This window comes from Mesoplodon bidens, assembly GCF_964165515.1.
Source record: "Mesoplodon bidens genome assembly, chromosome: 2".
Taxonomy (NCBI): Eukaryota; Metazoa; Chordata; class Mammalia; order Artiodactyla; family Ziphiidae; genus Mesoplodon; species Mesoplodon bidens.
Genome location: NC_138177.1, coordinates 135,860,041 through 135,886,659, shown reverse-complemented (window position 1 = coordinate 135,886,659; position 26,619 = coordinate 135,860,041). Strand labels below are relative to the sequence as shown.

The following is a 26,619-nucleotide window of genomic DNA, read 5'->3' as shown; positions in this document are numbered from 1 at the left end:
ACTTTCACCTCTCCCCTAGAAGGCCTGATGCTCAGTCAACACACAGCTGTCTCCTAAAAAATCCATGTTTTCCTGACCTTGCACATGGATGAAAGGTTTGAGTTGATTTATGGGTCCTCAACTACCCTTTTTTTCAAATTCTTCAGGGTGGTCTGTTTCCAGCTCACTTTGGTATCTCATATCTGTCAACTTTAGATCTCAGACAAAACTTCCATTTTAGCATTCTTTCACGTGTACGGTCCTTAAGTTCATTTATCCCGTAGACAGTCCGCTGAGCGCATACGATACACCAGATGCTGAGCTTAGCAGTAGAAACAATTATAACAGTTCCGGCCTTAAGAAGCAGGAGTCTAGTTGGGGCAGCTGATGTGCTAACAAAGAATTGTGGGGCCTCCCTGGTGGCGCAGTGGTTGGGAGTCCGCCTGCCGATGCAGGGGATACGGGTTCGTGCCCCGGTCTGGGAGGATCCCATATGCCGCGGAGCGGCTGGGCCCGTGAGCCATGGCCGCTGGGCCTGCGCGTCCGGAGCCTGTGCTCCGCAACGGGAGAGGCCACAACAGTGAGAGGCCCACGTACCACAAAAAAAAAAGAAAAAAAAAAAAAAAAGAATTGTGGTGCCGTATCATAAATGCTGTGATAGATGGAAGCACGAGCTGCTGGGGGAGCAGGTAACTCATTCTAGGTGGGAGGCAGGCAGTGGGAATGAGTCAGGAAAAACCTTCTGTGGCATCAACACCTGAGCTAAGTTTAACATTTAACTCTGTACTTTTTTGAGAAACAAAATAACCTCTTTTTAAACCTTTGAAATTTCTATCACTGTTATTTCTCAATAATTTATTTTAAAAATAAGCAAAGGTAACGTGAATAAAGGGAAGAAGAATTCCCTGCTCTCTGCCCTGTGTCCACACATCTGTTACAGTGGGAAGGAAAGTGACATTTATGGAGCTCCTTCTCTAATACAAGTTTCCTGGATCCCACCCATGAAGCCAGTCCTGGAATGTCGGCTCCAGTCTGAAGCCTAAGCACAACCCGAGAAGTATGCCCCTAGGGAAGTTTCAAGCTTCAGAGGAGGCAGGAAGACGCGGGGTCCTCCCTAAAATAGGCAGAGCAGAGTACCGCTATGAAGGAAGAAGCAATCCCCAAACAAGAGAACCAGTGGCAAAGTTGGCGATGGGGATGGCTGAGACCATCTCAGCAAGACATGGGGCTTACTTTAAGGGAATCAGAACTTAATTTATGAAGGAAAATGTTATGACATAGGTTGGGGTGAGCAGAGCTCTTAAAATATTCTTGTTAAGTGGAACGGCAGTGACCACACTAAGATGTTTTTGCTGTTTTGCAGAATGGCCCCAGTCTGACCTTCGTTGGTTCTTATCCTTTCACCTTGATTCCCTTTTCAATAATTTTTCATAATTTTTCAAATCTCCTCCTTAATAAGGCTACCGTTTCTTTCTGCTGTCAGTGTGCTTGCTACTCTCAGCATCTCTGATCTCCCAAACAGCACTTTTAAATCCACTGGGGGCTAGGAAACCGGATAACTAGTTCAGAATGTCCATGGCATCCTTGGGGAAGCGTCGGTAGGACATCCTTGCCAGGTTGGAAATATGTGTAAGCAATTAGCAGATGAAAAAGTATCAAGTTTCTTAATCCTTGAAGAACTATTGAAAAGAAGTTTATCTGCCTCTAACATAGTATTTGTCACACTCTATTTTGATCACAGTAAATGTCTTTTCCATTCTGTGGTGAGCTCTTTGATGAAAGGACCCACTCATGCTTCATCTCTGTATTCCATATATATTGGATGCTGTGCTTGGCACATAGAAGGGGCTCAATACATTTTATGAATATTCTAGGTAGAGATTAAGCAGCAAACAGACAAAGCTCCCAGACTGTGTAGCTTACATTCTGGTTAGAACAGGGAATGGAGAGGGAGAGAAGGAACACATAAACCAATAAGTACACGGATTGTCAAAAAGGAACTAGTGATAAATAATAAATATATTATTTATATAATTATATAATTAAATATATATGTATGTGTGTGTGTGTGTATATATATATAAATAAATAAATCATAAGTAAGGTGGTAAGGATGGGCAAGGAAACACTTGGATACGTTTTGAAGGTACCCAGGGCCTTTCACATACTGTGTGGTAGTCAACTTTTTACATTTCTTTCCTCCTCTGCTCATGTGTGAGTTTCTCCAGGGCAAAGAGTGTATCTTATGCAAATCTGTATCCCTAGCACAGTGTCTGTACATATTGAGTAATTAATATATAGAGAGAGTAAGAAGTTGTACATATGTGACCTCAGAATGACTACATCCTTTACAATAAGAGTTCAGTAGCTGTTCCTAAGACAGGACCTATTCTGAGGAGCTTTGTCATGCTGTTGCTTGCAATCTCCCCAGGTAAGTCTTTGGAATCCAAAGTTTGGGTTTACTCCATTCCCCCTAACTTTCACATAAACTTAATAGCATTGGGAGACTGCCCAAGGAAACTTGACCTTTCCATTCATATAATGGAGCCAACACAGTCTATGGTTGATCTTGCTGCTGTTCACTCTGACCGTGTCCACCAAGACACTGCAACTTGCTGACTGCCCGCTAACCGCATTGTAAAGACAAGAAAGTCCTGAGGTCAAGTCCATTACACTCAGCCCAGAGGTCTCACATCTATATATGCACAGTTGAAGAGACTACTGGAAAAAGAACTAAAAGTGAAATGAAGAGGTCTTAAATATTCTATCTTAAAGTACAGGTGCAAAGTGGCTTCTGTTCAGTTACTGCTATTGTGAGTTAAGCAGACAACGTGCTCAGTGGCTGATTATGTTGCCTTCTCAAGCCCTTGTGTCCAGGTAATGCAAAGGGGAAATAATTCCTTCCCACCACACCCTGTAAGCCATAATAAAAGTGCTTTGCCTTCCAGGTTGTTTATGCCCTGGAGGTCTCAATAGGCAACAGTTTATTAAGCCCAGGCTGTGTGGTCATAGATGTAATCTTTAATGTTCACTGGATTTTAATCTTATCACCAGAGAAAGTAAGTTGAAAAAAAAAATGGACTCACTGAATCTCTTAAGGGAAGTAAATTCTAATTAGAATGTTCTTGCTGGGACTTACCTGGTTGCTCAGTGGTTAAGAATCCACCTGCCAACACAGGGGGCACGGGTTCAAGCCCTAGTCCGGGAAGATCCCACATGCCGCAGAGCAACTAAGCCCGTGTGCCACAACTACTGAGTCTGCGCTCTAGAGCCCGGGAACCACAACTACTGAGTCGGCATGCCACAACTAGTAAAGTCCATGCACCTAGAGCCCATGCTCCACAACAAAAGGAAGCCACCGCAGTGAGAAGCCCGCGCATCACAAGGAAGAGTAGCCCCCGGCTCGCCACAACTAGAGAAAGCCCACGCTCAGCAACGAAGACCCAACGCAGTCAAAAATAAATAAATAAATTTACTAAAATAAAAAAAGAATGTTCTTGCCTGTGACAAGCCTCGCATTGGTGTTAACTTTCCAACTTAGTTCTGTGTGTTCTGTTTTCCATTTGACAGGACGCGATGGCAAGAATGAGCAAAGTTGGGAAAGTTGTGTTTCCTAGACGTGAGGATAAAAGGTAAGTTATATGTTTTCTGTGCACGGTGCTGAGGAACGAGGGCAACAGACACATGCGACGTTAGAGCCGGAATTAACCACAGGGGTCAGCAAGCCAGGCCTTTCATTTAATAGTTGATAAAACTAAGTCTCAGAGAGGTAAAGTCACTTTCAATTCCCCAAGATCACGGAGCTAGGTAGGGCCAGACCTGGAGGTCAAATCCAAACTTTTGAACTCTCAAACCAATGTTTTTTTTCCCTAGGTCACATTAGCAGTAAATCTGGTCTCCTCTGTTCTAAAATGGGGATCTCTTATGTCTTCCACATGGTAGCATCTGTCTGTTCCTCCACCCTTTGCATCATGTGACTTTGAGGGCTACAACATGACTTTTATTTTAAATTGAAGTATAGTTAATTTACAATATCCTGTTAGTTTCAGGTATACAGCACAGTGATTTTATATATATATATATTATAGAGAGAGAGAGAGGGAGAGAGAGAGGGAGAGGTATTCTCCTTCAGATTCTCTTCCTTTATAGGTTATTATAAAATATTGAGTATAGTTCCCTATACTATACAGTACGTCAGCATAACTTTGATTAATGTTTTAACCCCAATTCACAAACACTAATTTATTGAGTGCCTGCTATCTTCAAGGCATTATGCTCTTTGGCATCTAGGCAGGATTTAGAATGGAATAAGACAATCTTATTTATGCAGTAGATCATTTCAAGCCAAAGGGATATGTTATATAATAGAAGCATTACCAGGTGACAAAGTAACCCAAAACAGAAAAGAATTTGACCCTGTAGGAGTGAGGCAAAGCTTTTGAGAGGACGTTAAGTCTAGCTGACTTTAAATGCTTAAAAGAAGTTGTCAGGCCAAAACTGAAAAGCACTTTGTCAGTAGAGGAATAACACAGGCAAAGTTATAAAGATGGCAACAGCATCGTGTATTCAGGAAACTATCAACAACTCATAATTCTGAAATGCAAAGTATGAGATGGGAGATGGCAGGGAGTGAAATTGGGTGTTGGGGGGGAACAGAGGGGGTCCTCTCATAATGAGTTTTGAGGCCGTGCTAAGGACCTCAGACTTCATCCTACTGGTGAAATGGAGATACTGAACTTTAAGCAGTGGTGGGACCTGGTCAGATGCAGATATTAGAAAAATCCTCTTAGAGGATGCGTTAGAGGGCCTAAGGGTAGAAGAGACCAGATGAAAAGTTTTTCAACAATCCAGCTGAGAGAGGAAAATGACATATATTGAGTCACTGGTAGTGAGTTTAGAGATGAAGGAACAATTGCGCAAGTGGCTTTTATCACTTTAGGAAAGTATTTGAGGTTAAGATGGATGTAAAAGCAAATTCTACCTTATATAATGGACAGGCAAAGGTGCTTATCTCACCAAAGCATAATTGACATGTAACAGAGTGGAAATGTCCATGGAAAAAGCCATCCAGTATCTTTTTATTTTCTTAAAGAAAGTCTCCAAATGGAGTTGGGCTGTTAATCCTCTGAATATAAACCCCTCTCTAAATACCGGGGTGAGTGGAGCGGGCCCTTACATGGGGGAGCTCAATGCAGGAACATGGAGAGAACTGAGTTCCCCATGGCAGTGGGAGCCCTGGGCTAGCAGCAGCATCCCTCTTTTGTTGAAATTAGAAACAGATTATTCTTCTCCATCTCTTCACTGACCCTCTGAAGACTCTTGAGGGAAGTCTGTTTTTAAGTTCTTTTGAGTAGATTCCACGTGTTCTTTTGAAAAGAATCCTTGGCGGCTTGCTGTCAGCCGCTGTGAGAGAGGCGCACACGATGCTCTAGCACCATCTGCAGGCGGCCTGAAGATTTGCAAGTGGAAAGAGCCAGTTTCCTTCTGAGCTACGCTCAACATCTTGAGTCAAATCACGTTCTTGTCTGTATAGAACACTTACTTAGGTCTGTGCCACACAGACCTAAGAATGGAAGGAAACATTTATATATCATATATCTGATAAAGGATTAATACCCATATACAGAGAACTCCTAAAACTCAATAACCAAAAAGCCAACGACCAAAATCAAAAATGGGCAAAGGACTTGAATAGACATTTCTCCAAAAATGATATATGGTCAATAAGCACATGAAAAGATGCTCAACACCACTAATCATTAGGGCAATACATATCAAGACTACAATGAGATACCAATTTATACCCATTAGTATGGCTACTGTCAAAAAAACAGAAAATAACAAGTGTTGACAAGGATGTGGAAAAATTGGATGCCTTGCACACTGTTGGTGGGATGTAAAATGGTGCAGCCACTGTGGAAAATAATATGGTGGTACCTCAAAAGTGTAAGATAGAATTACCATATAACCCAGAAATTCCACTTCTGAGTATGTGCCCAGAAGAACTGAAATCATGGTCTCAAAGAGATATTTATGCACCCACGTTCATAGCAGCATTATTCACAGTAGCTAAAACATGGAAACAACCCAAGTGTCCATTGACAGATGAATGGATAAAGAAAAAGTGGTATATGCATACAATAGAATATTATTCAACCTTAAAAAGGAAGGGAATTCTGAAATATGCTGCAACACGGATGAACCTTGAGGATATTATGTTAGTGAAAAGAGCCAGTCACAAAATGACAAATATTATATGATTCCACTTATATGAGGTACCTGGCATAATCAAATTCATGGAGACAGAAAATAGAATGTTGATTGCCAGGGACTAGGGAGAAGGGGAGAATGGAGAGTTATTATTATTATTATTATTATTTTTTTTTTTTTATGGAGTTCTGTTTCTGGCTAAGATGTAGGATGTGAAAAGCCTTTGCTAGTGCTGAAAAACAAGAAATCAATGGATAAACAGCAACAACAACACCTATATATATATTTTTTTTTAAGAAGGTGTTCACAAATATTCTTTAATGGGCCAGAGTGAAAATCCTTTAGGTTATACATGGTCTCTGTTGCATATTCTTCTTCTTTTTTTTTAATTTATTTTATTTTTTTATTTTTTATTTTTTGCTTTATAACAAATTTAATCAGTTATACATATACATATGTTCCCATATCCCCTCCCTTTTGCGTCTCCCTCCCACCCTCCCTATCCCACCCCTCCAGGCGGTCACAAAGCACTGAGCTGATCTCCCTGTGCTATGCGGCTGCTTCCCACTAGCTATCTGCCTTACGTTTGGTAGTGTATATATGTCCATGCCGCTCTTTCACTTTGTCACAGCTTACCCTTCCCCCTCCCCATATCCTCAAGTCCATTCTCTAGTAGGTCTGTGTCTTTATTCCTGTCTTACCCCTATGTTCTTCATGACATTTTTTTACTTAAATTCCATATATACGTGTCAACATACAGTATTTGTCTTTCTCTTTCTGACTTACTTCACTCTGTATGACAGACTCTAGGTCCATGCACCTCATTACAAATAGCTCAATTTCATTTCTTTTTATGGCTGAGTAATATTCCATTGTATATATGTTCCACATCTTCTTTACCCATTCATCTGATGATGGACACTTAGGTTGTTTCCATCTCCGGGCTATTGTAAATAGGGCTGCTATGAACATTTTGGTACATGTCTCTTTTTGAATTATGGTTTTCTCAGGGTATATGCCCAGTAGTGGGATTGCTGGGTCATATGGTAGCTCTATTTGTAGTTTTTTAAGGAACCTCCATACCGTTCTCCATAGTGGCTGTACCAATTCACATTCCCACCAGCAGTGCAAGAGTGTTCCCTTTTTTCCACACCCTCTCCAGCATTTATTGTTTCTAGATTTCTTGATGATGGCCATTCTGACTGGTGTGAGATGATATCTCATTGTACTTTTGATTTGCATTTCTCTAACGAGTAAAGATGTTGAGCATCCTTTCATGTGTTTGTTGGCAGTCTGTATATCTTCTGTGGAGAAATGTCTATTTAGGTCTTCTGCCCATTTTTGGATTGGGTTGTTTGTTTTTTTGTTATTGAGCTGCATGAGCTGCTTATAAATTTTGGAGATTAATCCTTTGTCAGTTGCTTCATTTGCAAATATTTTCTCCCATTCTGAGGGTTGTCTTTTGGTCTTGTTTATGGTTTCCTTTGCTGTGCAAAAGCTTTGAAGTTTCATTAGGTCCCATGTGTTTATTTTTGTCTTTATTTCCATTTCTCTAGGAGGTGGGTCAAAAAGGATCTTGCTGTGATTTATGTCATAGAGTGTTCTGCCTATGTTTTCCTCTAAGAGTTTGATAGTGTCTGGCCTTACATTTAGGTCTTTAATCCATTTTGAGCTTATTTTTGTGTATGGTGTTAGGGGGTGATCTAATCTCATACTTTTACATGTCCCTATCCAGTTTTCCCAGCACCACTTATTGAAGAGACTGTCCTTTCTCCACTGTACATTCCTGCCTCCTTTATCAAAGATAAGGTGACCATATGTGCGTGGGTTTATCTCTGGGCTTTCTATCCTGTTCCATTGATCTATCTTTCTGTTTTTGTGCCAGTACCATACTGTCTTGATTACTGTAGCTTTGTAGTATAGTCTGAAGTCAGGGAGCCTGATTCCTCCAGCTCCATTTTTCGTTCTCAAGATTGCTTTGGCTATTCGGGGTCTTTTGTGTTTCCATACAAATTGTGAAATTTTTTGCTCTAGTTCTGTGAAAAATGCCAGTGGTAGTTTGATAGGGATTGCATTGAATCTGTAGATTGCTTTGGGTAGTAGAGTCATTTTCACAATGTTGATTCTTCCAATCCAAGAACATGGTACATCTCTCCATCTATTTGTATCATCTGTAATTTTTTTCATCAGTGTCTTATAATTTTCTGCATACAGGTCTTTTGTCTCCTTAGGTAGGTTTATTCCTAGATATTTTATTCTTTTTGTTGCAATGGTAAATGGGAGTGTTTCCTTGATTTCACTTTCAGATTTTTCGTCATTAGTATATAGGAATGCCAGAGATTTCTGTGCATTAATTTTGTATCCTGCAACTTTACCAAATTCATTGATTAGCTCTAGTAGTTTTCTGGTAGCATCTTTAGGATTCTCTATGTATAGTATCATGTCATCTGCAAACAGTGACAGCGTTACTTCTTCTTTTCTGATTTGGATACCTTTTATTTCCTTTCCTTCTCTGATTGCTGTGGCTAAAACTTCCAAAACTATGTTGAATAAGAGTGGTGAGAGTGCGCAACCTTGTCTTGTTCCTGATCTTAGTGGAAATGGTTTCAGTTTTTCACCATTGAGGACGATGCTGGCTGTGGGTTTGTCATATATGGCCTTTATTATGTTGAGGTAAGTTCCCTCTATGCCTACTTTCTGCAGGGTTTTTATCATAAATGGGTGTTGAATTTTGTCAAAAGCTTTCTCTGCATCTATTGAGATAAACATATGGTTTTCCCCCTTCAATTTGTTAATATGGTGTATCACGTTGATTGATTTGCGTATATTGAAGAATCCTTGCATTCCTGGAATAAACCCCACTTGATCATAGTGTATGATCCTTTTAATGTGCTGTTGGATTCTGTTTGCTAGTATTTTGTTGAGGATTTTTGCATCTATGTTCATCAGTGATATTGGCCTGTAGTTTTCTTTCTTTGTGACATCCTTGTCTGGTTTTGGTATCAAGGTGATGGTGGCCTCGTAGAATGAGTTTGGGAGTGTTCCTCCCTCTGCTATATTTTGGAAGAGTTTGAGAAGGATAGGTGTTAGCTCTTCTCTAAATGCTTGATAGAATTCACCTGTGAAGCCATCTGGTCCTGGGCTTTTGTTTGTTGGAAGATTTTTTATCACAGTTTCAATTTCATTGCTTGTGATTGGTCTGTTCATATTTTCTATTTCTTCCTGATTCAGTCTTGGCAGGTTGTGCATTTCTAAGAATTTGTCCATTTCTTCCAGGTTGTCCATTTTATTGGCATAGAGTTGCTTATAGTAATCTCTCATGAGCTTTTGTATTTCTGCAGTGTCAGTTGTTACTTCTCCTTTTTCATTTCTAATTCTATTGATTTGAGTCTTCTCCCTTTTTCTCTTGATGAGTCTGGCTAATGGTTTATCAATTTTGTTTATCTTCTCAAAGAACCAGCTTTTAGTTTTATTGATCTTTGCTATCGTTTCCTTCTTTTCTTTTTCATTTATTTCTGATCTGATCTTTATGATTTCTTTCCTTCTGCTAACTTTGGGATGTTTTTGTTCTTCTTTCTCTAATTGCTTTAGGTGCAAGGTTAGGTTGTTTATTCGAGATGTTTCCTGTTTCTTAAGGTGAGATTGTATTGCTATAAATTTCCCTCTTAGAACTGCTTTTGCTGCATCCCATAGGTTTTGGGTCGTCGTGTCTCCATTGTCATTTGTTTCTAGGTATTTTTTAATTTCCTCTTTGATTTCTTCAGTGATCACTTTGTTATTAAGTAGTGTATTGTTTAGCCTCCATGTGTTTGTATTTTTTACAGCTCTTTTCCTGTAATTGATATCTAGTTTCATAGTGTTGTGGTCAGAAAAGATACTTGATACGATTTCAATTTTATTAAATTTACCAAGGCTTGATTTGTGACCCAAGATATGATCTATCCTGGAGAATTCTGAAATATGCTGCAACACGGATGAACCTCGAGGATATTATGTTAGTGGAAAGAGCCAGTCACAAAATGACAAATATTATATGATTCCACTTATATGAGATACCTGGCATAATCAAATTCATGGAGACAGAAAATAGAATGTTGATTGCCAGGGACTAGGGAGAAGGGGAGAATGGAGAGTTATTATTTAATGGGTGGATTTCAGTTTTGCAAGATGAAAAGAGTTCTATGGGTGGATGGTGGTGACAGCTGCACAATAATATGAATGTACTTAATGTTACTGAACTGTACACTTAAAAATGGCTAAAATGGTAAATTTCATGTTATGTATATTTTACCACAATTTAAAAAATTGGAAAATAAAAAGCACAGGGAAAGAAGCACATTGGACCTCAGCTTCCCATGTATAAAAAAGGAAAAATATAGTCTCTCCATCTTTTGACATTTCAGGATAATAGAAGGATGTAAGAACAACATTAACTCACATTGTGTAAGCACTTGACAGCCCGCATAATATTTCATATTCATGTTTAAAATTCAGTCACTCTGTGACGTAGGTACTGTTATCATCCCTCTTACAGCAGGGAAACTGAGGCTCAGACCACTTAAAGAAGTTGCCCCAAATCACCTAGGCTTCTCTGCCTGGAAAGCCGATGCTTTTCCCACTGTACAAAGAATAAGGCCAATGAACAAAGTTGCTGCAAAACTGTCAGTATTAAAATTAGAAATCTTCAAGTGTATGAGAAAGAGTACTGACCCAAGCTTCCTTCTAGAAGTTTCCCAAAGTCAGAAAATCCGTCTCATACAGTGAAAAAATTGCTTGACGTTAGATTGTCAGAGAGTAGCATTTGAAGAAGAAAATTGCTGTCCGCAAAATCATTCTATGATTAATAAATTTGGAGGCTCATAGAGTGGGTTTTAGTATAATCTACATATAGTGAGATTGATGGTAATACTGGAATGTTAATTTTTTATGTAGTAACCATAACTAGCATTGATATCACTTGCTATGAGTCAGGCACTGTTCTAAGTGCTTCTCAAATACTACCTCATTTAGTTCACATAACAGTTTACATTACCTCTATTGAGGTAGGTCTTGTAATTTTTCCCATTTACAAATAGGGACATTTAGGAACAAAGAGATTAAGTAAAATATCCATGGTCACACAGCTAGTAATGGGGCCTAGCTGAGATTCAAACCCAGGCCTCAGAGTCCACCTCTTAACCCCGTGTTTGGCCCCATCACGGCTCTTAAGTTACCAGAATTCTTAAGGTAGAAATGCTGGGCAGTGGTGTTCCTATTAATCTGTTTAGCTCTGCATGTTACAGGTAGAAGTCCCTGTGTGCATTCAGGGTTACTCTCACACTCTCTCTCCCCCAATTCCCAAGCTTGCACCAATGCTCCTTCACGAGGACTTCTTTTCAGAGCACCCCAGAACCTCCCAAGACATGCTAGACAGGGTTCATCAACCCCTTACCTCACGTCAGCTCCTCCCAGCCAAGAGGAATAAGGGCCAAGCTGCCATCTGCAAGTATAATTTGTCTTAGCTACTATTGTTCTTTTCAAGATTGTGATGCCAAGGTAGCTTCAGCTGCTCTGCCTTCTAACTCATGGCCAACACCAGTTCTAACAGGTCTTATCTGAAGACTCAGCTGGATAGTACAGGAGAAAAGGGTCCTCTGTGGGATGCCCAGAAGGCAGGGCACAGCTCCAGGAAAGGAGTCACATTCTCATGGGGTTTTACTCCCAGATAAAGGAGTCTGCAAAGGAAATGAAAGTGTGGAACGTGCAAAGGGTGATTAAAATGTTCAGTTTCGTCCCTGGTCAGGCTGTGACATTAAACCAGTCACTAAACTGGTGGGGGGGTGGTCAGGTAATCATATATGAAATACTTATTGAAGCTGGGAATGTGAAAGGCCCTGTGTCAAGCCTGGCACTTCCACTGTGTTATAGTGGAGGCTTTGAAGTCAGATAGCCCTGAGCTTGAATTCCAGCTCTGCTGAGTTTTAGCAATACAAGTTTAGATTTGCCTCTTTGAGCAAATCTCACCTCTAAAACCTTTACCTCTAAAATGGAGATGTAGGTTCACCCATGGAGGTTAAAGATAGTGAGTGTGAAACATGTGGCTCAGGATGCTGTCAGCATCCAAAAAATGGGAAGTGTCTGCAAAACTGTAACACATAACATTTCTGTTCTTCTAAATGTCAGGGGAAGCAGCATAACAGTCTTGCTTGAGATCATCCAACATATTTATTTTTCTCCTGCAGATATTATGACAAGAAATATCAAGTATTCCTAAAGCTGGTTGAACACCAGAAGGAGTATGCATCCATCATGAAAGGGGACTGAACTGAGCTTGCACGGGCGGATGGCAGGTTTCATGTCATTGCATCAGGGGCCTCTGTCATTTCACCTTATATTTAAGACCCTTAGGTATCATTTCATCATTTCTGTATTTTCTTTTTAATAAAGAAAACTGAGACGTGTGCAACCAGAACTAGAGTCTTCCATTTCACAATACCACCTTTATTTACTTGGTAGTTTCCACAGGCACCATCATGGAGACAGAAACTTCACCAAGAGTCATAGGATCTCCTATGGGACTAGAACTTGGGGATCATTCAATCCAGGAGAAACTGTCCTTGGTAGTTGATTCAATGTCAGCCACTAAAGACTTACTTCAGGTAGGACATCTAATGTTTATTCTATAGGTGGCTAAAAACTTATTAACTTTTTATTTGGAAATAATTTCAAACTTACAGAAAAACTGCAAGAATAGGAATAATACAGGGAACACCCATGTACCTAACTTTTACCTTTGAATAGTTATCCCATCTGCTTTCTCATTTATATGTTCTCTCTATATGTGTGTGTGTGTATATATGTATATTTGTATACATATGAATACATATATACACACAAATTTTTATGAATCACTTGAGAGTAAATTTCAGTAGACTTAATATTTATATAGCACTTTTATTTAATCTATTCATATTCCAGTTTTGTCAATAATTCAATAATGTCTTTTATGGCATTTTTCTCTCCTGAGTAGGATCCAGTTTAGACTCAGATACTGCATTTAACTGCAGAATAGTCATCTTGCAAACATCATTTTAAGATAGGTGCAGGCAGGGATCATCAATGGATCCAGGAGGAAATTTTTTTCTTTTTTAACATCTTTATTGGGGTATAATTTCTGTACAATGGTGTGTTAGTTTCTGCTTTATAACAAAGTGAATCTGCTGTACATATACATATATCCCCATATCTCCTTTTGTGTCTCCCTCCCACCCTCCCTACCCTACCCCTCTAGGTGGTCACAAAGCACCGAGCTGATCTCCCTGTGCCATGTGGTTGCTTCCCACTATCTATCTATTTCACATTTGGTAGTGTATATATGTCCATGCCACTCTCTCACTTCGTCCCAGCTTACCCTTCCCCCTCCCCGTGTCCTCAAGTCCATTCCCTACATCTGCGTCTTTATTCCTGTCCTGCCCCTAGGTTCTTCAGAACCATTTTTTTTTTTTTTTAGATTCCATATGTATGTGTTAGCATATGGTATTTGTTTTTCTCTTTCTGACTTACTTCACTCTGTATGACAGACTCTAGGTCCATCCACCTCACTACAAATAACTCAATTTCGTTTCTTTTTATGGCTGAGTATTATTCGATTGTATATATGAGCCACGTCTTCTTTGTCCATTCATCTGTTGATGGACACTTAGGTTGCTTCCATGTCCTGGCTATTGTAAATAGGGCTGCAGTGCACATTGTGGTACATGACTCTTTTTGAATTATGGTTTTCTCAGGGTATATGCCCAGTAGTGGGATTGCTGGGCCATGTGATAGTTCTATTTTTAGTTTTTTAAGGAACCTGCATACTGTTCTCCAGGAGAAAATTTTGATGAGTAACAGGATATATGCATGGTCTTAAAATGTCTCCTCACAGATTGTTTATCAGTTACAAAAAGAAAAAGAATGTTAACCATACAGGGAAGAAATAGGGCATCATCTTGATTGGGTGATCAAAATTAACTTCAGGTGGGTAAACAGACATCATGGGCCTCCAGATGTGATAGCCTGGAAAGGACACGACATCATCCTGGCTGGGAATGCATAGCCTCGATCTAACCATAAGGAAACATAAGACAAAACCCAAATTGGGCAGCATTCTGTTTTTTAATGGACTATACTCTTTAAAAATATCTGTCATAAAGACAAAAGTGTACGGAAAAGAAACATGGTGGCTAAAAGCTATTGATATAGACAAGTATTTGAAAACACAACTACAGTTACCTTCGTGGATACCATAACACACACATACAAACACAAACATACACACATGTACATACACACACACATACCATTTTGGACCCAAGAGTAACTGCTAGTTTTGATTCTAGAGCTGTCATCATTCAGATGAATTTGAATAGAGAACTTCAGCAACATAAGTCAGCAGGTAGAGAAGAAAAAGCCACTACAGCTCAGCCATCAAACCTCTTTTGGAGTACTTATTCTGTGCCAGGTATTGTGCTATGCACTGGAGTACAGGGATAAAGAAAACATGGTCCCTGCCTTCAGGGAGCTCCCAATCTAAAGAGAAACAGAGACAAGTAAATTGATCACAGTACACTGTAAGAGGTGCCACACTAAAAGAAGGCACCTGCTGCCATAGAGCACATCCAACAACAAGAAAAGGAGGAAGCAGTGGAAGGTTAACAGATTGGATGGAAAGCATTATGATGTAATGGCTGTGAGCCCTGGCTTGGGATTCTAGGTCTCGCTCCACCTCTGACTTGATGTGTGACTTGGAGAAAGGCCCTCAATCTTCCTAAACTTCACATTTTGAACGAGGATATTCATAGCACCTACTTTACCAGATCACAATGAGGATTAAGTGAAATAATACCTGTAATGCACCTAGCTCAATTGTCTGGATCATGCCTGTCTTTTTGCAGGACCTGGCACCTAGGAGATGCTCAGAACACTAACAATAAAAATTCTGAGTAGGATGACCACACCCAGTTGCAAAGGCCAACTCTATAATAACATTATACAGTATCCAAAGGATATAGAGATCTTGGGCAGGGGCTAGAGTGTGAAGGTAGGTGTGGCTGTCCAGTCCAGCAGGCTCTGGCAGCAGGAAGAAACCCAGTTCATTCACCTAGACCCCAGCCAGAACTTGAGCTATGGGTGAGAAGGATTGAGGAGTCAGACTCAGCACCTCAGAGGAGAAGTCAGGTATAGCAGGACCTAAGGCAAGATGTCAGGACCACAGTCAGACAGTCAGGCTTAGTCTGCTAATACTGATCAGCTCTGACTTAGAAACCAGCTCAGGCCTGGGCCCACTCAAGCAAAGCAGCAGTGAATGCAGAAGTTGTGCCTGGCTAGGAACACAGAGGTGGAAGAGTGAATAATTAGCGACTCTTCGCCAAGTTCTTCCGGTATGTTCTCTGCAATTCTTACCATAGCATAACTTACAGTAACATTAACTTCATGTTCCAGTTAAGAAAGCTTAAGACTCAGGAAACATAAACAGCTTGCCCAGAATCCCTCAGGTGGCAGTAGAGACAGGATTCGAATCCAGATCTGTCTGGGTGGAAAGCTTTGGGTGTTACCATCTTGTAACAGCTGCAGAGGAATCCAGCCCCACAGCCTGCTCTTTAGTTAGAGTACTCGTACCGTGGGTGAACAGCAGGGCTGCTGGTCCTTCTCTCAGGCAACTCCTATCCAAGCCAACCCTGGGTTCCCACTGCTTTATAGAGAAAGGGAAACACACACAGGTGAGGCAAGGAACATGGGAACCCTAGAAATCCTCTGGCATCTTAACAGTGAGAAGCACTGTTAGAAGGGCTGAAAAACCTTGGGCAAGATACTCAACCTCTAGGCCTCGGTCTCCCCCCTCTGTCAATGGTATAATCCTGCTACCTACCTGCTAATGTTGGTCATAAGGATTCAGTGAAGAAACTCTATAAAGGCCCAAGCACAGTGCTATGTGGATAATAGGCACTCTACAAATATTGTTTCCACAGTGTTCTCTGGTGCCACCTGGCCAGATGGTTAATCCCTAAGAAAATAATTCTGGTTCCTACTATAAAGCCAGTGTTTTAGGAAAATGTAAATGTCTATATGGATTTCTTTAACCATGTGTAGCTGGAGAATAAAAATTTTAATGACTCCAATACTCACCTTCTTGCACTGGGAAGGGGGGCTTTATTTAATGCACACATGTAAAGTATAAGTGTATTTAGCTTTTATGAATAAGAGTGACAGTGTGGCCAGAGTGGTTTTCTGGGATTTTTGTTTGGTTTGGTTGCCTACTGAAAGCTTTTCTTTCAAGTTGAAGCCAGCCTTGTTTCGCAAATCATTTCGCTAAGGAACACATTTTGGGTTTTTCATTTTGACCAAAAATACTTCCCATATGTGAAGAACATAAATGTGGCTTTCCAAAGAGCCTGAGAGAACAAAAGCTGGGAGAGGGAAGTGGAGAGGAAAAGACAAGGACAGTGGAATGGGTGACATGGTGCAGAGCGGCAGTAAATGACAGGACCCAATGCCAGAGTTTGCTGGAGTCCAAATGCAACAGCTAGAAGGGATGCCCTCTCTCAGGGAGACCCCGACTGGGTGGTTGGTCTTCATATTCACACCACAGTCTATGTTGTTGCCGGTTGCACTGGGGATAGAGAGTATGTGTTCCAAGGGGAGTGGTGAAAATACTATAGGGCATCCCCGGAAACACCCAGCTCTGAGGACACACCAGATCAGCAGGTAAGGGTAACAAGCTGAGCATTAGAGTCTTTTTTTTTTTTTTACATCTTTATTGTAGTATAATTACTTTACAATGGTGTGTTAGTTTCTGCTTTATAACAAAGTGAATCAGTTATACATATACATATGTTCCCATATCTCTTCCCTCTTGCATCTCCCTCCCTCCCACTCTCCCTATCCCACCCCTCTAGGTGGTCACAAAGCACCGAGCTGATCTCCCTGTGCTATGTGGCTGCTTCCCACTAGCTATCTATTTTATGTTTGGTAGTGTGTATATGTCCATGCCACTCTCTCACTTCGTCCCAGCTTACCCTTCCCCCTCCCCATATCCTCAAGTCCATTCTCTAGTAGGTCTGTGTCTGTATTCCTGTCTTACCCCTAGGTTCTTCACGACATTTTTTTTTCTTAAATTCCATATATATGTGTTAGCATACGGTATTTGTCTTTCTCTTTGTGACTTACTTCACTCTGTATGACAGACTCTAGGTCCATCCACCTCACTACAAATAACTCAATTTCATTTCTTTTTATGGCTGAGTAATATTCCATTGTATATATGTGCCACATCTTCTTTATCTATTCATCCGATGATGGACACTTAGGTTGTTTCCATCTCATGGCTATTGTAAACAGAGCTGCAATGAACATTTTAAGGTGATCCTTTGTTTCTCACAGGCCAGAGGACAATCAGGTTATTCAGGTTTAAGTTTGTTGCCCTGTCACTGACCTGGTTGCTCTTGTCGGAAACTGAGACTCTCAGGGCCTGTGTTCTCTGCACCTAAATAGTTCCAAATACATATGGGTGCTCAGTATATAAATAAATACACAAAGATGAGACATTTTTCTGCACAAAGAAGGCACGCAGGTAGAACTAAAAATATCTCAAAAATGTCTCACTTGCAGATCAAACAATCTATGCTATGTGTTAGCGAACCTTAATTTAAGCAACATTGAAAACTTTAAAATGCGACGTGGTCATTAAGGGTTAAGAAAATCATGCCTTATACCTAACGACTTGCTTTTAGTTTTTTATTGCGCATGTGTGCGTGCACACACACACACAACACCACACACCTCATTTTGGGTTGTACTTCTAGCTCAGAAACCTTTTGCAGATTTTCAGTGTTGTTACAGACCAGATCTCTTATGGGAAACCAATTGCATCATAGTCCAGAAATACCCATTGTTCACCAGGGCTGCAGTACACATGCTTTCAGAATTCAAGGGCATAGTTACAAATAATTACCATCAAAGGATTTAAAATGAAGGACATTGTCGCTAAACAAAAACTAATGACCAAGCAGAGCTGTGTAATGTAATTATACTTAAGATGGGCCTTCTGATGAATTACAGAAGAATCTTTGTGCTGTCTGGTGTCTCCATAAATGCACTTAACTGTTATTGACAGTAATAGGAGGAAGTCTTGAACATAAAAACTTTTTCTTCCTTTTCTAGTTTCCACAGAGAGAACTTAAAAAGCAGTACATTTTTAAAAAGGATGTTTCTCCCAGTACTTCTAAATATTTGACAATTATATAAAATTTATAAAACAAAAGTAACTTAAATAAAAACAAAGGTTACTGCTAATAAATTAAGGTTTTCCAATTTATTATTATCTCACCCATTAGTCTTATGGTCAATCTTTATTCTGCACAGAAAATCATTTAAAATTACATATTAGAATAAATGCTTCTAAAGACCTAATTTTATTTGCTTAAGTCGTACCTGAAGTCTTGATTAGAAGTGTTTCCTTATTAAAATCTAGGGTGAGCCTGGCTCCCTACTATACAATTTTAATACACTTGAGGTGGAAAATATTTTACTTATTATTGTCTGGTATTTAGGCAAAGTCAATAATGATGCCTTCCGTTTGAATATTTCTTTGCAGTATCCACGTTGACTGCATGCATGTAATCTCAGCTGCTCCTCATAATAGATTGCTGAGGGGAGGCCTGACAAAGAGAGGGATCTCATTTTATAAAAACCACGGCTCCAAGAGTTTGTTACTTGCCCAAAATTGGGTAGCTGGATCACAGAGGCAGGATCACTCCAATGCTTCTTCCTAAGTAAATTCAATTAGCTTATTTGTGCAACAGAGGATGATTCATTAGTTAGCTAATTGCTCTCTCCTCTGTGGTCCCCCTCTTTAGAAGATGTATGAATATCTAGGAGGCCCCTTCTGATGCTCATTGGTTGATCAAAGTACTGCGTTATTTCTATTGGCAGCAGAGTGGTGAAGTGATAAAGGCTTGAGCCACGGAGTCACTGAGTCCTGCCTTCGGGTCACAGCTTCACTGCTTACTAATCCACACAGTGTATGAACTCATGCAAGCTAGTTAACCTGTGAGTCTCTGTTCCTTATCTATAAGGTAAAAGAAATGAAAATCTGCCTCACGGCTGATGTGAGAAGTAAATGGGATGATGTTTTGAAGTGCCTGGCCCAGTGCCTGATATAAAATAGAACTGCAACAAACATCAGTTTTTCTCCTCAACCCATCCATTTTTACATTATAAAGTAAATGCGTTGTTTCTAGAAGCGTCTAGAAGCGTTGTTTCCAGTAACGTTGGATGACTTTATATCCATTTTCCATAGGTGAAAGTTCTGTGCTCTATCCATAACAACCAACCAGTACTGGGCCCTTACTATGTCAAGAGTGCTGGAATAGTTCCCGTCAGTGCGTAAAGGGGCCAGCTGCAGGTTGCAGAGAAAGGGGACATACGTAGAAAGAGATTTAACAAGCCCAGAAATGTCATACTAGATGCCCAATGCACACCACGGTTGATAGGTTCTGCAAGAGGTCCGAGGATGTCGGTAATGCAGGCCTGTCTGGAAAGGCTCGTCTGTAAGTGATGAAACATCCAGCCCTGCCTTTCTCAGCTCTGCTAAGCTCAGGTACTGAAGGTCTTTCACCCGAAGATTCAGCTCTGCTCCATCCCCAAGATAAGCCAGGCTGAGGCAGGCTGTGTACACCCAATTCAGACCAGCTGCAGTGAGTGAGTCTGGAATTCCCCAGTGAGTCTTCCCCAGCCAGTGAGTCTGGAATTCGTCTTTCTGCCATGAGGCCCTAGGCACTGGGAACCTCACTAAATCACAGGCTTCTCCCCAAGGGACAAACATGTTTATCCAGTCTGGCATGACCCCTTGAAATTGCTCAATTCTTCTTATGCTAGGCACAAAGAAAGAAATGTTGAGTCCACTCACATGGTTCACTGCGTTATTCCTAAGCCATTTGTCAAAGTCCATGCCTCACATTTTATTGCATTCCACATGTAATCCTCCTGAGCTTTGTTTACTTATTCTCTTATTTCTGACCTCACTAATACCTTCAAATTTGACTTTTGAAACCATCTCCCTGGGTAGAACCTTGGCTCTCCTTCAACCATAAGTTAAATTCACCTTCCTGCTACTCTGACATATAAATCGTCTCTCCCATCCCACCTGGCGCCAGAAATCCCTCTCAAATTAAACCATATGGAAGGCTTATCTACCTGAACTCAGCAAACAGAAACTAGAGGTAAGCATCTGGCCCTCCAGTTTCTCTCCTGGGGCCAGAGTCCTGCTTGGATTTTAAGCAGTTTGATAGAACCCTGATGCATTATCTAGCACTTACGAGCTCTCTCCCCCAGGACCAAATGCAGTTCCCTGTAATTCTCCAGCCACCAACCCAGGTCTTGCTTTTGCCCATACAGAACTCCCAGAGAGAATCCAAAGGACTCAAGCATGCTTTCTGGCAAGAAACTTCTATTGCGATGCCAGCTCCGCTGACATGAGTGATAGCCAGTGAAGATGTTCTCCGAGGGCTTCCCGTTCCTGATCTCTTATGGTTGAGTGGAATCTTGTAACCAGTTCTGTTTAATGATCTGTGAGAAATGATGAGTGTGATTTATGGACCAAGTCTTTGTCAAGTGAGAATCCCCAGAGCTTTCTTTTCTCCTGTACGACAGCCAGCACTGTTCCAGAAAAGGGTTCTCCCTCCTTCTGGGCTCCAGAGTAAAGATGAGTCAGAGCAGAGCCCCCAACCAACCCACAATGAACATGCAGCTTGAGTGAGACATAAGATTTAAGGTTGTTTCTTACCTCAGCATAATCTTTTCTACCCTTACTGATGTACCTTACAATCGATATACCTCAAACTATTAGCACCACCCTGACCCATATGAAGCTAAGTTTGCCATGATCTGAACATCAGGCTCAGTCTTGTTAAATTAATGCCCTTGGTCCCAGCCCTGAACCACCCTTCATGCTTTCTTTCCCCACTAGTGTGTGTTGAGTGCTCAATCTCCCAGGAAATCAGCAGGACACCCTCTTATTCTACTCCAGGGTTTCCCGAGAGAATGTTTGTCACTGGGATGGTGCTGAGCTGCCAGCGATAATGACCCAAGAGTAGCTTATATATGATTTTTTTTCCTTATTAAGAAATATGGAGACAGGCAGTCATCAAGTTGGTGTTTGGATTCAACAATTCCATCAAAGATCCAAGCCCATTTTATCCTTCTGTTCCTCCCACCTCAGCCGGCTGGCTTTTGACCTTAGCTTTGTTACTTCCTGATTGCCAAGATGCTGTCACTTTTAGAGGAATCTCATTTTTCACATAACAGCATCCAGAGCATCCAGGACCTTCTCGCAATGCCGCCTTTTTTGATCAAGGAAGAGCCTCCCAGCAGACTTCTCCTTAGGTCTCAATGGCCAGGTTCTGCATCACAGATCTGCCACTAGGGATTCTTAAGACTGGCTTAGAGAACTCAAGATGCACTGGGACTGGGTATATTGCCGTTCCAATGAAATCATTGTTCTGTTAGAAAAGGAGAGGAGGGAAGAGCTGTTGTGTAGGCAGCCAACAGGGTTTGATCTACAGGGTTTGCCAGAATAATAGGTTTTCCTTGGAAAAGTGAGCCAGGGCCAACTAAGTTTGGGAAACACTGAGTTAAACGGGCTTTTGTCATTATAGGATATCTTAGAATAGTCTAAATATGGTATGTGCATTGTGAATCTCCTAGAGAGAGATAAGTTGTGAGACAACTTCCAGACTTATTCCATTTTTGTATCAAGCATTTTATTGCACTCATATAGAACCACTATAGTAATTTGAACCCAATGGACCAAGAATCCATAATGTTTTGACCTGAGTCATATGAATGTTTCTTTCATGTTATCTGTGAATAAGGTTTATTCAGCAAATTAATGGTTATGAAATGCGATTTGGTTGTTTCACCTAATTATAGAAACAAAATGCTATTTACTACATTACTGTATCAATTTACTATATTCACTACTTTATCAAATATTGTCTTACAAATGAATATTATTAATTATCAAGGTCTAAACTAGTCATTAAAAATAGGCTTAAGGAAGATTTTTATTTAGAAACACACTATAATAAATCTTTCAATTCAATTAAATTGTCCTTTCAGTTAAATTAAATTGTAGCTCTTGAAGCACCATAGATCAAGCCATTGGGATAGCTAGTGTCAAATACCAGCTGAAAATTCATTCCTGAATTTCTTGGTGATCTTTTTAAATTTAGTATTTCTATTTATTCTAACTTTAAGTCTTCCTCCCCTCTATTATATATTCCAGGTAGGAACCTCTCTAGTCACACACAGCAGCCTGAGGACTTCTCACTCTTATCTCCCCTTCCTGTGCACACCCTAACCCTAAACACACATACATACCTACAACATGGACAACCTTAACATAGTGTTAGATCTTCGGCTAAAAAGAGCAGAAAACTCTTTCCTTGAGACCAAGAAAATACCAATGGGAAATATATCTAACATTAGCTATTTTGTGACACATGGAGTTTCTAATACTAAATTTCATGAGTTGCATTAAAATTGAGCTGACTTAAATTCCAGTATTGTATAGAAATTTTAATATCATCCTTTTGACAATAGGTTTCTAAGACTTTTGGTTTATTACACGTTAATGGTTTTAGAAGAAGTTTTGGCATATCCTAGAAGATTTTTAAAATACTTGTCACGGTTAAGAAGGATTTGAAGAAACCATGCAGTTGAGTTATGTTAATAGCAAACATGTTTTTTTTTTACAAATATGCATTTTCCTTTTTGACATCTACATAGTAATTTTTAAAGTATAATTTCTGAAACATATGGCTTAGCTGTTCTACACAGGTGTTATATTGGGCTGGAGAACGTATTGTGCTTCTGTATATTCAAGCATATGTTTCAAACCTACTCTTCTTAAAACAAACACTTTATAGACTTCCTGCTATTTATATCAGAAACATATACTTGACCTTGATATCACCTGCTCCTTTTAATACAGGGTCTTGCCAGGAAACTTCTGGGAGCTTATGAAATCTACAGGAAATAAGTACAATGTTGACTTTATTCTAAAGGTGATTGAGTTGGTGAGGAAGTGGTTAAAAAAAAACACCTTTATGACTACATCTATAAATGTAGAATGAGATAACAATGTGTCACCCTTTTCAACCTTTCCTTATCATTTTCCTCTCTTTACAACCTTTTGCATTTGTACTTAATTCAGTGTTCTAAAAATTACTGTTTCTCATACTACACTTTAATCACAGCTCTCACTTTCAAATATATTATAGTTTATGTACCAATAAAAATAGCTAATAATGATAGTATCTTACACTGGATAAACTTGAAGAGTTTCCACTGGCCAAAACAGGGCAATTGTTGCATCAAAAAAAGAAACAACTATAATGGATTAATAGGTATATACCAATATATAAGCCTCCATGAGTTGTCCCTACATATGAACATGACTTAATTTATATTTATCCACTGGATAACTCTGCAACATACTGCTCATCAAATCATATTTTTGCAAATAGACTGAGTCAAATCCTTCCACCCTGGACCTGAAATACAGGGTGATATTAAACTGAAATTGTCTCTTTTAGGAAAATGAAGGTCCATGTTCCTCATAAGAGAGGAAGAATAATAGGTAGTCTTCTCAAATCTGGAGAGCACAAAGGATCATAAGAGCGTCATCTGTATTAGACTTCTTCAGAGAAACAGAGCCAACAGTGTGTATATATGTATACACATATATATATACACATATATACATGTATATATATATATATATATATATCTGTGTGTATGTGTGTGTTTGTGTGTGTAGATAGATAGATAGATACTTGTTATAAGGAATTGGCTCACAAAATTATGGAGGCTAAGATATCCCACAATCTGCTGTCTGTAAGCTGGAGACCCAGGAAGTCCAGTGGTATATAAGTTCCAAGTCCAAAAGCTCAGGAAGAGCCTATGATATAAATCCCAGTCCAAGGGCAGTAGACAATGTCCCACCTTAAGCAGTTAGGCAGAGAGAATTCTCCCTCCACCTTTTGGTTCTATTCAGGCCCTCAAAAGATTGGATGATGCTCACCCACATTAGGGAGGGCAATCTGCTCTACTTAGTCTACAGATTCAAATGCTAATCTCATCCAGAAACACCCTCACAGACACACACAGAAATAATGTTTAACCAAATATTTGGATACCCCATGGCCCTGTCAAGTTGACACACAAAATTAACCATCACACCATCCAACTTCAGATCTATGGTTCCTCTAACCTAGTGATTCTCACTCCCAATTGCATATTAGAAGAACCTGTTTGGGTTCCACCTCCAGATATTCTGACTGAATTGTTCTGAGATGTGGCCTGGCATTGGTATATTTGAAAATCTTTGCCAACTAATTCTAAAATGCAGCTGGCATTAAGAACCATTGCAATCTAACTATAGCAGTAACTTCAGTTTTTCTCTGGGAGAGAATAAGAGAGACTATCCTTCAGGAAATACACTTAAAAACACCATCACCAGCAATAACAAGCCACTAAATGCCAGACATGCCAGATCAGATAGTAATACTCATTTAATCCTTTAAATAGCACTATAAGGGGCATATTACTATCCTGATTTTTGTGATAGTAAAATAAGAAATGGGAAGTGAACTGAAGCACAGGGAAGTTAAACAAATTACCAATAGTCACAAAGCCAGTAAATCGTGAAACCAGGACTCAAACTAACTCTGCATGCATACAAAACCAATACTCTTCACAATATCACACTTCAGATACATTTTCTTCCTGGATTCTTAGCTAAAAATAGGCTGCTGTCTAGGCTGAGTAGGTAACTTCTCAGTATCAGCCTGTGGTGGCAAACATTTTCATTATTTTTCACCAAAGAGCCACCTCTGGGGAAGTGAACACTGCCGGGCTCACCTTTACAGGAGAGGGAAAGAAGGCATGTATGAGCCTGGTTTGAATGAGAGTGCACATGGTTGTTTAGAATCACTGTCTAATGGTATTGTTTTAAAATATAGATTTTAAGTGCCGTGATCAATATTTGATAGCAATAAACTACCTCTTTCTGTAGAGAACTGAGAATTTCTATATAGGAATTGCTCTGGGGACTCAATTTGGTGGAAAGTAGGAGCTACCAGACTTCTCACAAAACTGCTTTTGCAAAGCCCTTTCCATAAGAATGAGAAAACATCAGCTGTCCAAGATCAAGGAACTAAAGGGGAAAACCAGTGGAAATTGTGGAAAAGCAAAAGCCCACTCACCCTAACAACCCTACTTGTCACTGTTGCTGTCTCTCAGACAGGCAACGATGTTTATGGAACCATCTGACTGAGGCTAAAAGGAAGAGATTAGACACTCTGTGTCTTTATAATTAAATATTATTACTATTATTATCTTCCTTTAAAGAAATCTCTTGGATTTCCCATACATCTTCACCTCTTCCACTCTCAGAGTCTAAGTTCTAACTACATCTAAAAGCTTCCTAGCTAACTTCTTGCCTCTATCTCTCTTCCCTTTATTCTAGCCTGATTTGTTGCTGCCAATCTCATCATCAACTCTCGCATTCTGTCTTTCATTTGGTTTCCTATTTTTAAGGGTAAACTGAAATAAAAGGAAGACCCTGGTAAGGTCCTAAGTGGGGGTGTGGAAAGAGAATCTTCCATCACTGTGGTGGGGTTGTGAGGAACTGGGAGACAAATGCCAGAATGATCTTCTGGAAGGGATACCAAGGTCAAGGTAGGGCAGCCGGCCAAGCCAGGTTGTTATTCCCAAGGGTGAGGTGAGGAATAAGTGTGAGAAATGGAGCCCAAATGAGGAAGAAGAGAGCAAGAACTCAGGTGAGAGGCAGTCTAAATGAATGCTGGAGACACACTGCTGATGATAGTAGCATCTTTCTGTATGAAGTCCCAGCATGACTAAGCCAGGTGTATTTAAAGGACCTGGAATGGTATGGATGCCCCTGCTCTGGCTCCAATACTCTGGCATACTTCTTTTTTTAAAAATTATTATTATTATTTTTTAATTAATTATTTTATTTTTGGCTGTGTTGGGTCTTCGTTGCTGCGAGCGGGCTTTCCCTAGTTGTGGCAAGAAGGGGCTGCCCTTTGTTATGGTGCATGGGCTTCTCATTGCAGTGGCTTCTCCTGTTGTGGACCACGGGCTCTGGGTGTGCGGGCTCAGTACTTGTGGCTCACAGGCTCAGTAGTTGTGGCTCACAAGCTTAGTTGCTCCGCAGCATGTGGGATCTTCCTGGACAGGGCTCGTACCCATGTCTCCTGCATTAGCAGGTGGATTCTTAACCACTGCGCCACCAGGGAAGTCCCACTGCGGCATACTTCTGAGCAGGGGAGCTCTTTGGCCCATATAACCCCTGATGGATCTATCACTGGGGCTAGCTGTTGTGTC

At 40.2% G+C, this 26,619-nt stretch overlaps 1 protein-coding gene across 8 annotated transcripts in view; it reads left to right on the top strand.

Annotated features, from left to right (window-relative positions):
* The window catches only part of FGGY (FGGY carbohydrate kinase domain containing), a 426,675-nt gene extending 413,750 nt beyond the window's left edge, over window positions 1-12,925 (top strand). For 7 of the 8 annotated variants that reach the window (XM_081224383.1, XM_081224384.1, XM_081224379.1 and 4 more), the window contains 2 exons: window positions 3,550-3,611; window positions 12,411-12,655. In XM_081224383.1, coding sequence (XP_081080509.1) covers window positions 3,550-3,611; window positions 12,411-12,492 — 144 coding nt within the window. In that variant the 3' untranslated portion in view covers window positions 12,493-12,655. Of the gene's footprint in view, window positions 1-3,549; window positions 3,612-12,410; window positions 12,656-12,684 lie in introns of those variants that run through there. The other variant, XR_014015075.1, reaches the window with a different exon arrangement.
* Window positions 12,926-26,619: the final 13,694 nt, after the last annotated feature.